Raw genomic sequence first — 17,471 nt, forward strand, 5'->3', positions numbered from 1 at the left:
GAGAGGCCTTGACCACAGCGCTACTCCTGCTGACGCTGGTCATTAAATCTACCCATGAACCATCATATCCGTACCGTCATTGCCGTAGTCATCCAACCACTACTTTAATTCCATCGGCGTAATTCCTTCGTTGTCACTCCTTCGTAGTCATGCAGTCAACGCTGGGATTGACTTGGCGTTATTGTACAATGCTCGCGTCACACTGTTTGGAGCAAGTTTACAAAACTTAGAGATTTTCGTCTCGATGTATGCGCTTTTAACAGTGGGAGGGGAGGGTGGAGACGGGGAGTTAATAAGAGGGGGGGGGGGGGGTTCACAAGCCCTTCTAGTGAACCCAAAGGTGTTAGCGGGTGTAACACCTGTTTAGAAGGGTGTTGTCTCTGTTGCAGTATGAGGAAGGGTTCTGCCTGTCTTCATACCTACATATTTAAGGGTATTGTTTATTTAACGCCTATATGCAAGGGCATTGAAGGGCCGTGCAAGACATGACCAGGGGTAAAGCTGCTGGAGAAGATGCAATAACAGTTGATTTAATGAAAGATGGAGGCGATAAGCTTGAAAAGCTTGAGGCCCTTTATACGCAATGCCTCATGACTTCAAGTGTACCAGAGACCTGAAAGAACGCCAAGATTATACTAATCCATAATAAGGGAGACGCTAAAGAATTGAAGAATTATAGGATCATTAGCTTTCTTTCAGTATTGCATAAAATATTCACCCAGATAATTTCCAATAGAATCAGGGCAACACTTGACTTCAGCCAACCAAGAGAACAGGCTGGCTTCAGGAAGGGATATTCTACGATGGATCATGTCTATGTCATCAATCAGGTAATCGAGAAATCTGCGGAGTACAATCAACCTCTCTATATGTCTTTCATAAATTATGAAAAGGCATTTGATTCAGCAAAGGTACTAGCATTCATACAGGCATTGCGTAATCAAGGAGTACAGGAGGCATACGGGAATATCTTGGCAAATATCTACAAGGATTCCACAGCTACCTTGGTTCTCCACAAGAAAAGTAGAAAGTTATCTATCAAGAAAGCGGTCAGGCAAGGAGACACAACCTCTCCAATGCTATTCACTGCATGCTTGGAAGAAGCATTCAAGCTCACAGACTGGGAAGGCTTAAGAGTGAGGATAAACGGGGAATATCTCAGCAACCATCGGTTTGTAGATGACATTATCCTATTCAGCAACAATGGGGACGAATTACAACATTTGATTGAGGGGATTAACCAAGAAAGTTGAAGAATGGGGTTGAAGAATAATATTCAGAAGACAAAGATAATGTTCCGTAGCCTGGCAAGGAAACGGGAATTCAGAATCGCCAGTCAGCGTCTAGAGTCTGTAAAGGTGTACGTTTATCTAGGTCAATTACTCACAGAGGACCCTGATCATGAGAAGGAAATTTACAGAAGAAGAAAGTTAGGTTGGAGTCCACAAGGCCGGCATTGCCAAATTCTGACTCGGAGCTTACCACTTTTGTTGAAACGAAAAGTGTATAATCATTGCATTCTACCGGTGCTACTATATGGGGCAGAAACATGGAGGTTAACAAGGAATCTCGATGGAACGAACAATGTTAGGTCTAACTCTAAGAGGGAAAGAGAGTGGTGTGGATTAGAGCACTGCACGGGCTCGGGCTTACCCGAAAGCCCGGGCCCGGCCCGGCCCGTGGGCCGGGCCGGGCCGGGTAGAGCAGTTCTTTCACGGGCTCGGGCCGGGCTCGGGCACGGCGTGTGCTTCTTGACCCGGGCCCGGGCCGGGCTCGGGTTTTCTGACGCGGGCCCGGGCCGGGCTCGGGCTTTCTGCGAGTTATTCTCGGGCTTCTCAACTCTGAAAAACATGTATTTTTCGGTCTCGGGCCGGGTTCGGGCCGGTTTCGAGCCGGGCTCGGGCCGGGCTCGGGCTTAAGGTAAAAGGGTGGCGGGTCGGGCCGGGCGGGTAACGTAGATTATTTCCGGGCCCGGGCCGGGCCCGGGTCTCGCCATAAATGTTTTGATCGGGCTCGGGCGGGCCGCCCAATGTAAAAACGGGCCCGGGCCGGGCCCGGGCCGCAAAAATCGGCCCGTGCAGTGCTCTAGTGTGGATTAGAGAGAAAACGGGGATAGCCGATATTCTAGTTGACATTGAGAGGGAAAAAATGGAGCTGGGCAGGTCATGTAATGCGTATAGGATAGATAACCGATGGACCATTAGAGTTACAGAATTAATACCAAGAGAAGGGAAGCGCAGTCGAGGACGGCAGAAAACTAGGTGGGATGATAAAGTTAGGAAATTTTCAGGCGCAAGTTAGAATTAGCTAGCGCAAGACAGGGGTAATTGGAGATCTGGTAGTGGACATAAATATAGGACGATAATGATGACAATGATGGTGATCATGATGATGTAAGGCTCTTCCCAATAGGGGCGTCTTGCTAAACATTTTTTATCCGTGGGGTGTTGCTAAACAGCTCGGAAGGCTGTCACACACGGCACAAATCATTTACACTCTTGTGGGAATAAACATTTTCAAAGTGCAGTATGAAATTGACGCAGTAAAAGAATGCAATAATGCAATTACAACGCACTGCACAAATTTGCCACAGAAGTGGGGTAAACGTGTTCAGAAAAGGAGTTTCAAATATCTTGCGATTCTTTTGGAATTTTTTGACAAGAATAGAATTTTTTTGCATTTCATTACAACTTTAGCTGTATTTATTACCCGCTGCACACCTTGAGGCAGAAATATAATCAAAATATACAGCAAGTTCAGCCTGCCATGACAATTTATTTTATATTCTGCTACGAGTGTTCAAGCATTCGCGTTGTTGCTTTGAGCGAGATGTAACGCGTGCGGAACCTTCATAGTATATGATTTAGTTGAATGCCAAAACAGAACGAAGGCTGATCTTCGTCATTTTGTTGGGGATATTTTACATTGCTCAAAGTAATTTACAGAGGTTTCAAACTTACAGCTTACCACTCAAAACTTTAGTTTAAAACGAAAAACACCGATGTCCACTGTTTCTCACCTGCCTTTTTTCTAGCTATTAGTAACCAGGCCCGTTCCACTGTGGACAGTGTCACAGTTTATCCCGTAGTTTTTGAAGACAGAGAAGACAGGCAAAGAAAAGTCGTCGCTTTTGAGCACGAGCACTTACTGGAATTAAAAAGAGCGTCAGTTTTGGCACCAAGGCTTCTGCTTCGAGACTACGCCGCGGACGGAACAAGCGAGAAATATGTGAGTATCCACATAGTTTGTTTAATTCATTTTGTCCAAATTATTCCTATTATCGGTGATATAGCTAAAGAAAGACAAAGGATTACTCCAAGCGAAAAAAAAAGAGAACTAGAGTTGCTTGGTGGTACATCCCCCAGATATTCTTATATTAATTGCACGTTTCTTTTACGCTCATTCTGAAGTCATACGTCGCATCCCGTGATCCATAATACTACCCTTTATAGGAGGAAGAAGTTATTACTATGGCTAAATATGCCATATGTATGAAAAACAGTTTGCGACAGCTGACACATGATAGAACTGGTAAAGAAGTGTGACCCCCATGCTAGAAGTATGAAATGGCATGAAAGAATTCGGAGGACAAGTATTGGTTCCATAGCCTCTTTTATACCAGTAAATAAATCTCGGCACTGTCACCTCTTGTTTTCCTCCTCAAGTATAAACCGCCCGTTTTAAATGCAATACTATATAAACATAGAACTCATTTTGGATAACCAGAATACCAGAATACCGCACATGACTTATGCTAGCCTATCGTTCACGCCATATCGCTCACGTGGCTTTCTTGTCACTGAAAACAAAACACCACAATTGAATTCAATTAATGGAATGTTGGTGTTATTGAACGCTGCCATAACCCAGAAGAAAACGTTATAACTGACATTCGGTAACACTAAAAATTCGTCAAGGCAAGAAAAAGTGTAAGTAGCGCCACAGCGGCGGGATCTCCCAATTTGTTTGCTTCAGGTCGACGGAGCCTACTACGAGCGCCACCTCTATGAAAACGCTGCACATAAAGCAGCTCTTTTGGTGAAACCACAAGGAAGAGGACACTACCATATTGTGAGTGTCTGCCTTGACATCACCTGTTCAGAAGTAACAAGATCAGTTTCACATTCCTTTCTCGCAGGCAGGTCTCATTAATTCCACGCATTTTATAGAACCCCTCAGAAACCACAAAGATTTCATGGGCAGAACTTTACATGTACTGTCGCGGATTCCCGCCTGGAAAGAAGACGAATACTATAAAATGATAAGTAAGTAAAATTTAAGTTATTGTCACCTAGTTGCCTACAAGTTTTGGAATTATAGGCGTATGATGAAGACGCACCAAAGGTTGTCGTTGATAAAGAATAATTTACGAAGCTTTGTAATTATTTACTTTTACGCGCAAGCGTAGATGCCCCGTCTGTCAAATCGGCGTAAGTATGTCGCCGAGAGCAAAGCGAGCGCCCGAGGATGAAGGAACTGCTTTCCTTCATATCTGACTTTAACAATGCCCATCCATCCATATCATTTTCTCACACGTATTCTGCATCTACTATTAACTTCCTTGACGTCAGCGTTTCATTGCTAAATGATAAACTATCTACTGCCCTATACAAAAAGCCCACAGATAGATGTCAATATTTGCACTTTGATAGCAGCCACGTTAAATATTGCAAGACGAGCATTCCTTATAGTCAAGCCTTACGTTTTAAAAAATTGTTCTGAGCAATCAGAGTTTCAAAAAAATTGCGGGACCTTAAAAAACGCTTTAGTCAAACAAAATTACCCCCCACAATTAATTGACGATGCAATAAAACGCGCAGACGTACATGACCGAAGGACGCTTCTTTGCACTGCGAACAAACCAACTCCCTCACCTCAGACAAATCTTGTCCTAACCCATTCTGCGTCAGTCTCACGTGTTTCGCATGTACTGAAGAAACACCACAATATTTTAATGCAAAGTGAACGCCTCAAAAACATCTTCGCTGAACCACCTAAAGCAGTATATCGTAAAGCTACAAATATTCGAGATATACGATCATCATCATCTAAGACTGACTGCCCTGATGCCATCGGATGCCATCCTTGTCGAAAACAGCGATGTAAAGTATGCCCCTACATGTGCACATCGGAACAGGTGACTAGTACGGCTTCAAATTTTCGTTTAAAAATCAAAGGCAATTTCGACTGTGACACTAAAAACGTAATATATATGCTTGAATGTACGGTGTGTAAAAAACGGTACATCGGACAAACAGAAGGGCCTTTTAGACTGCGCTTTAACAATCATAAATCCCACGCTAACACGTTGCCCAACCTGTCCATCTCAAGACACGTGCACCTCCCTGACCACTCATTCGATAAACTGAAAGTCACGTTACTTGGATCTACATTTCGTTCAAATTATGATAAAGAAGCCCGTGAATCTTTCCTTATCTATAAGTTTGATACCGTCGCGTGTGGTTTGAATGAAAGTGTAGGAAAATTGAGTTGCCTGTCATCGTAGCCCATCACTTGTTTCTCCTTTCTACTAGTACGTCACTAATCCCTTTTTTTTTTTGTCTGTTTGCTTGATAACATAGCCCATATAGGGCGACGTCTTTTGTTGTCACCTGACGATTGGTTTTTGCACTTAATTTCTGTGCATTTTTATGCTTTGTATTTTTAGATGATGTGTTTGCAAACGTCATCTGTGTATACACGTATCAGCTGTCCTTTGAACGATTGACATGCATTTTTTTCGCCCATTTTTGTCGTTTCTCATGTAAACATATCTCCATTTGGTTGATATGCGCATGTATCTAAACTGTACTGACGCCATGTATTGTATTCTGATGAAGGCCGGACCCCGGCCGAAACGTCAATAAACCGCTTCATACACGCGTCTACTTCACTGTGAATATTTACCCGGACCCAGAATCGCTTTTTTCTGGTATATATATATATATATATATATATATATATATATATATATATATATATATATATTGTAACGGCTTGGTGTCGGCGAAAATAAGAGGAGGACGACGAATCTTTTGGTGCGGAGCGCAGAACAACGCCGGTGCTGGACTGTTTTCCTCGACTCTCATTCATCATCTTTAAATACACACGCCTCATCCGTAGCAGTTTTGTGGTGGATGGCGCTGGGTACTGAACGACACAACACGGTTCTGCATTCACCTGATCTACGCCGAAGCCGCCGCCTTGCTTGAGTGCCGCCGTTGCCGCTGGTGGTCCACATGTCTCGCGGTGAAGACGGAACCCGGACTGTACCAATTCCTGCAGCTGCAGCCCATGCCCTGGTCACAGCGGCCCCTTCCTTACCAGCTACAGCTGCGGCTGGTCCCTGGCAGCGTCAGCACCTGATAGAGTCCCGCACATGCGGAGGCAAATCTGGCGAGGACATGGATGACTTGCTCACACATTACAAACGAGTAAGCAACTATTACCGTTGGGATGCGGAAACTCAGCTGTCCAACGTCATGTTCTTCTTAACAGACACAGCACTTGTGTGGTTTGACAACCACGAAGACACCCTCACGACCTGGGATCGGTTCGTGTCTGAAATAACGGAGTGTTTTGGGGACTCAGGCACGAAGAGGAAGCAGGCTGAGCAAACGCTGCTGCAAAGAGCCCAAATACCAGGCGAGACGTGCACGATGTATATTGAGGTGATATTGAAGCTCTGCAAGACCGTCAACCCTCGCATGTTAGAGGAGGACAAGGTCGGCCACCTCTTAAAAGGAATTGCGGAGGATGTCTACCACTTCCTTATCGGCACAGAGACCCTTGGTACAGTAGCTCACGTCATACGGCATTGTCGTACATTCGAGACCCTGAAGATGTGGCATATCACGCCTAAATTCGGTCGGTTACCGAATATGACTACCGTTGCAAGTGTTGACGACTACACATCCTTTGATCTCGCGTCTACAATACGCGAGATTGTACGGGAAGAGCTCACCCGACACGTGCACTCGGCCCCTTATGATGCTGCGCCAATCCCGGTTCCATCTCATCATGTTTCAATCGCTGCTACTGGTGTCGAGGACAACAACTACAGCTCTCGCTCGCCACCGAGGCCACCGCGCAATCACTACGCAGAGTCGAGGTACGAACACCGCTTCAGCTATCCTCGTCAGCCGGCCACTACCCACCAAGAGCCGCATGAAGATGCATTTGTCTCACAGCGTCGCGACAATGCTTTTCAGGAGTACAGTGCATATCGCCAACCTCCTGTGTGTTATTGCTGTGGTGCTACCGGACACATAGCCCGGTTCTGTCGTCGGCGCAGGGAAACATAACGATACGATCCATCATCAACGTTTCGTCACGCTGGCAATGGTCGCAACAACAATCCCTTGTCCACCTATTCCAGGAGCACCTCACAACAAGAGAATCGGCGCAATAGTTCTCCCGCTTCTGACCGTAGTTTGACACCTCCGCCCGCCTGACTGCGCCGTTCGCTTTCACCGCGACAGCAGCTTTCACCACCGCCACCACCGGGAAACTAGCCGGCACGACCGATGGAGGTGAAGCCGCACAAAATGATTTACCTCAGATGCCTCCGCCAGTTACGGTCCTCAAGAACAAAATACACGTTGTTAATAGATCGAGTATGTGCAACGGCTTTAGTGGACACTGGTGCAACCATTTCTGTTATGAGTCGTTGCTTCAAAGATCGCCTTGGCGGCAAAGTTATGTTTCTTGGCACGGATCGACAAGATTTCGTGATGTCGACGGAGAAATACTTCACCCTCTGGGAGTTTGCGTAATTAACGTATTGTTGGCCGGGAAGCTGTTCCCTACTGAGTTCCTGGTTCTGCAGCAGTGTACGCACGAAGTTATTCTCGGGATTGACTTTCTCCAAGCGTGTGGTGCTTTCGTCGACTGTGGCACCAGTGAACTTTCAGTCAGCAGTGAAGTTGTTCCTGCCCTCGGTGACGAGCTGCCGCCCGGGGAAGACACTGGTTCTTTCCGATGAACTGACAGTGCCACCATGGTCCATGTGGTCGGTTGCCGTGTTCGCTTCCATCTCTAACGCATCTCCCTTTGATGCCATCGTTCAACCTCTCACCGGTCAGTGGGCTAAGAAAGACATCTTAGTGCCTGGCTGCATTGTATCGATTATCAACCGAGTCACGTTTTTGTGCGCACTTAACTGTTCGCCAGTGCCTATTATACTTCCTCGGGGAATCCGTCTTTCATTATGCCATCGAAAATGCTATTGCTGCCGTTAACCACGAAGAAGGTCATACACGCTTCGCCGTTTGCGAATGCAGTTGCACCTCCGAGTCGTAGATTCTAAGCATGGTTAGTAAGAACCTACGGTCACACGAGCGACAAAGATTGGTCGAGCTATTGGAAGGACATGCTTCAGTGTTTAACTTCTGCGAAAAAGAGAAGCGACCATCTTTACCCTGTTCTCGAGCTCAGCACAGGATCGATACAAATTCTTCTCATCCGGTCCGGCAAAAACCTTATCGAGTGTCGTCATCGGAGCGGAAAGTTATTGCCGAACAAGTTCAGGATATGCTACAGAAGGGCGTTATTGAAGAATCGTGCTTGGCACCACCTGTCATTTTGGTTAAGAAGAAAGACGGCTCTTGGAGGTTTTGCGTTGATTATAGACGATTAAATGCCCTCACCAAAAAAGATGTATATCCACTACCTCGGATAGACGATGTCATCCATTGTCTGCATTCGGCTTCCTGTTTTTCTTCACTAGATCTACGATCAGGGTATTGGCAGATCCCTATGCACCCTGCTGACAAGGAGAAGACTGCATTCGTGACGCCTGATGGACTTTATCAATTTATTGTTATGCCATTTGGGCTTTGAAATTCCCCCGCTAGTTTTTAAAGATTTATGGACTGAATTCTTCGAGGTCTAAAATGGGAGGTATGCTATCTAGATGACGTTGTCATTTTCGGATGTACTTTCGAAGAGCATAACGCCCGTTTAAACCTCGTTTTAGACTGCGTCGAAAAGGCCGGCTTGGTTTTGAATTCCAAGAAGTGCCGGCTTGGCGAACGACAAGCATTAGTTCTTGGTCACCTGGTTGACAAAGATGGTGTCAGGCCAGACCCACGGTATATAGAAGCAGTCAGTGCCTTTAAACCACCTCAGTCACTTAAAGAACTCCGCAGCTTCCTGCGTCTATGCTCCTACTTTCGGCGGTTCGTGCCCAGATTCGCGGACATTGTTTATCCTTTGACAAGTCTCTTGTGAAAACACAGCCCATACGAGTGGACACCTGAATGCGACGCGGCATTCTTGCTAGTTTCTGCTGACTTCAGAACCCATTCTTCGTCACTTCGATCCGTCTGCTCCTACTGAAGTGCACAGTGACGCCAGCGGAATCGGCATCGGAGGAGTGCTAGTTCAATGCCATAATATTGAAGAGTATGTGGTTGCCTATGCGAGCCGTTCTCTCAGCAAGGCTGAACGAAACTACACTGTGACAGAGCAAGAATGCTTAGCGGCTGTCTTTGCTGTTCAGAAGTTTCGTTGCTACCTCTACGGGCGTCAATTCACAATTGTAACCGACCATAATTCCTTGTGCTGGCTTGTTACCCTCCGTGACCCCTCCGGTCGTCTAGCACGCTGGGTTTTGCGGCGCCAAGAATTTGGCTTCATTGTGTCGTACAAAAGTGGAAGACGTGATGACGACGGTGACTGCCTTTTTTGCCTTCCTCTGTCGACAACAGAGGATAACGCGGACAACCTCGACACCTGTTTTACTGCTGTCTCTCACGCGTTTCCTGATGCCGCCGTTTTCCAGCGGGAACAGCGCAATGACTTATGTTTGGACCACCTGTTCGCGGATGCCTGCAGTCCCAATGCCAGTGGTCGCTTTTGCCTTCGCGATGGACTGTTATACAAGACAAATTATTCAGCAAGTGGCGCGCGGTATTTACAGGTTGTTCCCCAAAGCCTGTAATGTGACATTCTCCGTGTCATGCATAATGATCCGACGTCAGGCCATCTTGGATTCATTCGCACCATCGAATACAGGACCCGTCTTACTGGCCTAAAATGTGACATTCCACTAAACAATACGTGTCGAGCTGCGACAAGTGCCAGCGTCACAAGTGACCTAAAAGCGCTCCGCAAGGCCTTCTTCATCCTGTAGCGCCGCCTACTACACCTTTCGAGCAAATTTGTATCGGCCTGCTAGGACCGTTTCTATTATATTCGAACAACAACCGCTGGGTCATCGTCTGTGTCGATCACCTAACTAGATACGGGGAAACCGCTGCGATATTTTCCTCCACAGCTAATTGCGTCGCTGCCTTCTTGTTACGCTACGTAATCCTTCGTCATGGTCCGCCTCGTATAATCATCAGCGACCGTGGTCACCAATTCGTCGCTGACGCCATGGAAGAATTGCTTCGACTCTGCACTTCGCAGTTCCGCCACTCAACACCATACCATCCCCAGACGAATGGCCTTGTCGAACGCACCAACCGCACCCTGACCAACATGCTGACTATATATATGTATGTATCATCCAATCACAGGAACTGGGATGACATCTTACCGTTTATTACCTATGCCTACAACACACCTAAGCACAAAACTACGGACTTCACACCTTTCTACCTGCTCTACGCTCGGGCACCGCGCAGCTGTATCGATACCATTTTGCCCTTTACACTCCATACAGAGGACTCAGTTGCCGAAACTTTGTGCCGTGCTGAAGAAGCCCGACAAATTGCTCGTCTGCGTACACTGGCATCACAATATCACTCCAAGGAGCAGTATGACCGCCGTCACGACTCAAGTTGATTCGAAAAAGGTGACTTGGTGTGGCTATGGACCGGGACCCCTCAGCGCAAATGCGGGTTATGCCAAAAGTTCCTGGATCAGTATACCGGTCCTTTCACAGTCCTTGACCGCATTAGCGATTTAACCTATGTGGTCGCCCGTGTAAGGTCACCAGGACGCCGCTCTAGCGCTACTCAGCTTGCGCATGTTACGCGCCTCAAGCGCTACTCAGCCCTAACTCCCATGGTGGGCTTCGTCTGCGAAACGGGGAATGTAACGCCTTGGTTGAGGCGAAAGGAAGAGGAGGAGGACGACGAATCTTTTGGTGCGGAGCGTAGAACAACACCGTTGCTGGACTGTTTTTCCTCGACTCTCATTCATCATATGTAAAAAACACGCCTCATCCGTAACAATATATATATATACATATATATATATATATAATCATATCGAAAGAAGACAACAAAGACACCAAGGACAACATAGGGGAAATCACTTGTACTTACGCATTGAAATAAAGAAATAATAAATTCATGAAAATGAAAATGGATGAAACAACAATCCATTTTTATTTTCATTATTTATCATTTCTTTTATTCAATTCGTAAGTACAATTGATTTGCCTTATGTTGTCCTTGGTGTCTTTGTTGGCTTCTTCTGATATGATTAATAAAAAAACCGCAGATCCCAAGCCCGTGAGGCGGCGGCGAGGCAAGCCCTCGACGTCCCCTCATGGGAGGCTTAGGCCCGGCCATCATAAAGTGCTGGTTTTACAACAAAAGTTTATTCCTTCCCCTCCAACGCCCTGTGGGAATCGATGTTATGCGAAGCAGCGTTGCGGGGAGCCTACAAAGTTAGCGAAATGACCATGAGAGCACCAAGATATAGGACCCCTCAGAAGAATCAGGAAGTCTGCTGAACGACCGCTGAAAGCCTTCCTGCGAAACACAGGGCCCATCCACACCTGGTGACACAGTCCTGATCTCAACTCAAAGGAGGATCACGCGGAACAATTGCCGGCTATGTATAGCAGGCTATCCCCGCCTGCTTCAACATCACCACCCCCACCACCAAGATGCAGTTGGCTGTTTCATGACACGCATATCATGACATTCATGTCATGAGTCATCTGGTGTCCCTTTAGCTATGCCTAAGAGACCTTAAGGCGAAAGCTTTAGTCATGCTCATGGCTATGACTTCGACTGTCAACCGTTCCCCTTTCCCTTCACTTAGTACCACATCCGAACCCATTCCATTGGTTTTTGAGGTTTGAACTCATTCTAATAATATATTTTTCCTGAGTCATTGTCATTTTTGTTCATGCTCATGACTATGACTTCGGCCATTATCCTTTAGTGTTTCCTTCCCTTATTACCCACGTCGGAACCGATTTCCGTGGTTTTTGAACGTTGTCTTCTCGCTGCATCATTGTCATTTTCACTGAGTCATGTTCATGACTATGACTTCTACCATCCTCCTTTAGAGTTTCCTTGACTTAGTACCCACGTCAGAACTCATTTCAGTGTGTTTTGAGAGTTAATCTCTTTTCGCTGAGACATTGTCATTTTTGCAGAGTAATGCTCATGACTTCTACCATCATCCTTTAGTGTTTCCTTCCCTTAGTACCCACGCCCGAACCCCTTTCTGTGGTTTTTGAGTGTTCACGTTTTTTCGCTTGGTCATTGTGATCTACATGAAACGCATGTCACGACATTCATGTGATGACCTATTATTTACGTTCGTCATGCACTATTGTCCTACTATGCCAATTTTGCTACCTACCAAATTAACGAAACGGCCATGAGAGCACTAAGACGCCGGCAGCTGTTTCATGACCTACATGACACAAATGTCATGAGATTCATGTCATGACCTATCATTTATGTTTGTCATACAGTCTTGTCATACTATGCCAATTTTCGTAAATACAAGTTAACGAAACGACTATGAGAGCACCAAGACATAGGCGGCTAGGTAGACAGATAACTAGATAGATAGATAGATAGATAGATAGATAGATAGATAGATAGATAGATACTGTCAAAGTGGCAAGTGTTTGACAATAAATGCTTCACAGCTAAAAAGGTTTGCAGTTTCCCCTGAACGGTTAATCATCGATAGCCAAAGCACTGCGCTGGAACCGATGGGGCAGTGTTCTGACTAGGCCAGGGTCAGACACGTTTTCGCTTTGCGCCACGCTGAAAGTGCTGCTGGGCCGAAGGAACAGCACCTCGGCAGCTACCAGGCGTCTCGCTTATGTTATGTGGAGCGCTTCAGGTCTCACACTCAGGTGTCGCACTTCAATGGTGCACGAGATGAGACCGACTGAAAACCGGCGGCTTTGGTGATGGTTGTGGTGGTGAATATAAGCAGCAGGCGGGTTTTGCCTGGCGATCAAGGCCGGTGATTGAGCCGCCCGAGCGTCTCTTACAATATCGGTGCAGGGTTTCACCATATCTCCATCAAACCAGTCTCTCTTAACAATTCGATAAGGAGACGTGAAGTTTCTTGGTGGGCGATAACTGATCCATCGGGAAATACAAGATGTTGCAGGCACGGCTGGGAAAGGTCCTTTTTTGCAGATTCTCCAGGAGAGCGGTGGCTTTAGTAATTACCCGCTCCACTCAGACCAGTGCACAGGCTTCGTGATTGCGGCTTCATGATCTCACCCTCGTCATGCCGTCGTCATGCCATCGCCTTATATACCCCATTGATCCAAGCTGTCTAGTAACTTGGACCGCAAGGTGATGCCGTGATGTCGCGATGCCGTCGTGGTCATTGCATCGTCCTCACTCCTCCTCTGTGATGCGACTCTCGCCAATCCCTGATCGCCTCGCCATCGTCGTCATATTATCGGCATGCACTCCTTGTTACACCACCATCATGATGCCGTCATGATCGTTTCATCAAGGTCACTCCAATCCGACTCCCAGCATTCCATCGTTATCACGCCTTCATCGTCTCACAGGCTTCGTGATGCAGTCACTGTCACGTCATTGTCGTTATCCTACTGCACTTTTATGTTTTCATGTCATCGCCGTCATTACGTCGTTGTCATGCATTCGTTGCCATAATATCACCGTGACTTCGTCGTGGTCGTTTTAACGTCGTGGTGAGTCATCACGTGATCATTTTACCATTGGCATCACTTCATTAACACCATCGCTTTGTCTTCCGGCCATCGTTGTCCAACTGCCTTCACCACTTCAAAGACATTAAACCTTTGTTAATCTATCGTATTCATGCTTTCTTCATTCAATCGTAGTTATGAGCGGTTGACATGCCATAGTACCCATTGCGTCTGCGTCAGACAGTAGCTATCATGCATCCGCAGTCATACTGTCGTGCTCGGGTCATCGCCGCCACTCTAGTTTTATCATGTGACTCTCGTCATGTAGCGTTCGTCGTCATGCCGGTGTTGTGATAGTATTCGTGAAGCCATTGTCGTCATGCACTCATCGTCATCTTATTGTGCTCAAACCCTTGTCATGCCATCGTCGTAAATACGCCGCCTTCATGCACTCATCTTCATGCATTCGTTGACATACTGTCGTCGCGATATTGTCACGTTCGTTGTATCACCGCCCTTCTAAGTTCATCATCTGACTCTCGTCATGCCGTCGTATTCCCATCGTCCTCGTCACACAATCGTTGTCATATCATTGACGTAATGTTGTCTTAACGCAACCGTTTTACAGCGTAAGCTGTTATGGGCACATTCCAAAAGCGGTTTCGTTTCGCGATGGTGTCCGCCGCCGCCGCCGGCATCCGTAACCGCTATCGCCAGAAATGCGGTCAAAAAAGTACCCGGTTCCCGCCGGGATTGAACCCGAGCCCGCTCCGCCGGAGTCAGATACTCTACCACTGTGCCACGCAAGCGGTTGCTATGAGGCAGCAGAAAAATCCCTATAAACGCGTCCTAGCAAGGAGGCGCGCAATCAACGCGGTCCCGAGCCTCCAACAGTATGACGGCACCATCTAGTTAAGGCGCCTGTAAATGCAGCGTGCCCGACATGTAAGTTACATATAGCACTTACATGCTGCATGTAACTGGACCTGGTTAACTCAAGCAGGCTAGGTGGCTATTTGTCACCGGCTCGTTTTGAAGATTCCAATAAACGATTATCATCATCACCATCAACAACATTAACAACGTACTGTGCCCCGGGTCAAGGGATGCCAGATGTGCGCCACGTATTCTGATTACTTCTTTGTTACAGGTTATGATGTCTCCTCGCAAGATACGAACCGCTGCTGAAGAAGCTAATCGTAGAGCTACGTCTGCGGCTACAACCAGGCATCATCGGGATCAGCAGACTGCTGTGCAGAGCCGCAGCTCGCCATCGACGCCGGGCGCACAGTTTAGGTCATTCTCGTCATAACAAGGCGAATAGACTTTGCCGCTAAGACCCTGTTGTGCATGGTGCCGAAATTGGAGCCACTCTTGAGCCGCTCTACCAGCTTACGCTGTGACTGCTGCGTGTGCCACGCAGGCCTGTGACTTTTTATCATCGTCATCACTGCAGCAGCGCCATCCAATTGGGCTTATACCATCAACGGCATACCGCCTTCACGATCCATTTGCCTAATTCGTTCTTCATCATTCTATTGTATTTATACCGTCGTCGTTAAATCGTGCCATGCCATAATCCTCATTGCGTCGTTTTGAGACAGTCGCTATCATGCACCCGTTGTCGTACCTTCGTCGACATCCCGTCGTGCTTGTGCCACATCTTCGCCTTCCCATGTTTGCCATCCGGCTGTCGTCATACCATCATCTTCACGCCATCGTCGTCGTACACCCGTCGTCATCTCATTGTCCTCACGTCATCGTCATCAAGTCACGTCGTTATCACATCGTAATTATTTATCAACCATCATTTCATTGTCGTCATACCGCCTTTGTCGTTCCATCGATGTCATTGCATCGGTGGGATATTGTCGCATTCAGGCCGCCATGACATGGGCAACATGGGTAAACGCGTGCTGTAGCAAAGTAGGACGACGCCGAAGAGTGCCCCAACAAAACGGCAAGTTGGGCCAGTTGGCTGGGATTCATCTTAAGTATCGTAACAGCGCAAACAATACAGGGACAAAAGGAAGGAAAAACGCCGTGTTGTCGTTTTTCCTTCCTTTTGTCGCTGTATTGTTTGCGCTGTTACGATACTTAAAATGAAGAGTGCCCCGTATGACCTAAAAACAACAGCAGTCTCAGAATGTTGACTAGAGACGTTAAATAAACATGAAATCAAGTACAGTGTGTCTGTACAGTGCTCGAACGCTAATCTCATCACCGTAGATAGACTTTGTCGACAAGTCATCGCAGATGAGTTCTGCCGTAATGTCTATTCTCTTCAATTCATCAAATATCTGAGCGAATTAGCATCACAAACACGTGTTACTGAAGAAGACGTTCGATTGAGTGTGCCAAAAGTACCTTTCTATTAACTTCTGAATGAATGAAATAACAAAAAATTTAATTATGGGGTTTTACGTGCTAAAACCACGATCTGATTATGAGGCACGCCGTAGTAGGTGACTCTGGAAATTTGGACCACCTGGGGTTCTTTAACGTGCACCTAAACCTAAGTACACTGGTGTTTTCACATTTCGCCCCCATGGAAATGCGGCCGCCGTGGCCGGCAATCAATCCCGCGCCCTCGTGCTCAGCAGCTCAACACCACAGCCTCTGAGCAACTACGGCGCGTTGAATGAAATAAATACACAGGCGCAGAGCTGTTTGTGTTATAGCATATATGACTAAATTGCTATTTAATTGTTCCATGAGTTGCTTCTAGCTATAATGCACCACTCCCATACGCATATTCTTAAAATGTTATTTGCAATTTGGCATGTTTTCAGCATGTTCGTAATTTTCTCGTTTGCCAATAATTTTCCTTAATATGCATCAGTATACCTAATTCTCGGGAACTATTTCAGAAGTGAAGTCTCGCACGAATGCAAATGCGCCCGTTCCAGGTTGGTATTGATATCTGATATAAGCCCATCCTTATTCCTGTTTCTGGCACATAACTGATCTCCGTCATCTCTTATCAGAACCAAGAACGAAGCCCAGCGGACTTGTTGTGGAGGTTGCTATCATTAGCGATTACTTTCATACTTTGAAACTTCGAGAGCAGTCACTCGAAGGTCTGGATTACCTAATGACGTACATGTACAAGGTGAGTATGCTAGTCCTAATGTGTTCATCTACTTTGCTTAGCTAGCCCGAATCGTAACGTTATTTCGCGTGAATATTGTGCTGCATATGCGAGAATTAATTTTCACCCTCTATACTAAGATGTATTTTAAGATGACTTCGTATTATTGGCTGTGCTAGCAGATCTGTGTTATGAATAACTGGTAGATCGAGATCCAGTAAAATTATCGAGGCTCCCTATAATATATAATGATACAATGAACTGTGGAGGACAATGTATAGACGGTTTCCAGCAGCGGCGCACGGGCGCGGCCATGTTTGATCACGTGATTGCGCCGGCATGACTGGCCTTGGGTTGAAGGCCAGCGAAGGAGCCGTAATGCTGTAGTCGTGGGCGACGGTGCGGCAAGCGGCGTTGTTTCGGGTCCACCGATGGACAGCCGCTGGATCGACGACACAAAGCTCTGGCCCATGGTTCAACGATCATGTAAGTGAAGCATTGTTTGTCATTTTAACGTTGTATGTGCTCGCGCCGGAGCGC

The 17,471-nt window shown here is 46.6% G+C and overlaps 1 protein-coding gene across 1 annotated transcript in view; it reads left to right on the plus strand.

Moving 5' to 3' along the window:
* The first annotated feature begins 3,037 nt into the window (after positions 1–3,037).
* The window catches only part of LOC119462454 (uncharacterized), a 38,194-nt gene continuing 23,760 nt past the window's right edge, over positions 3,038–17,471 (plus strand). Inside the window, exons 1-5 of the mRNA XM_037723801.1 lie at positions 3,038–3,228; positions 3,976–4,071; positions 4,139–4,265; positions 16,711–16,749; positions 16,828–16,952. Coding sequence (XP_037579729.1) covers positions 4,196–4,265; positions 16,711–16,749; positions 16,828–16,952 — 234 coding nt within the window. The 5' untranslated portion in view covers positions 3,038–3,228; positions 3,976–4,071; positions 4,139–4,195. The remainder of the gene's footprint in view (positions 3,229–3,975; positions 4,072–4,138; positions 4,266–16,710; positions 16,750–16,827; positions 16,953–17,471) is intronic.

The sequence above is a fragment of the Dermacentor silvarum genome, chromosome 8 (genome assembly GCF_013339745.2).
Source record: "Dermacentor silvarum isolate Dsil-2018 chromosome 8, BIME_Dsil_1.4, whole genome shotgun sequence".
In the NCBI taxonomy this organism is placed as follows: domain Eukaryota; kingdom Metazoa; phylum Arthropoda; class Arachnida; order Ixodida; family Ixodidae; genus Dermacentor; species Dermacentor silvarum.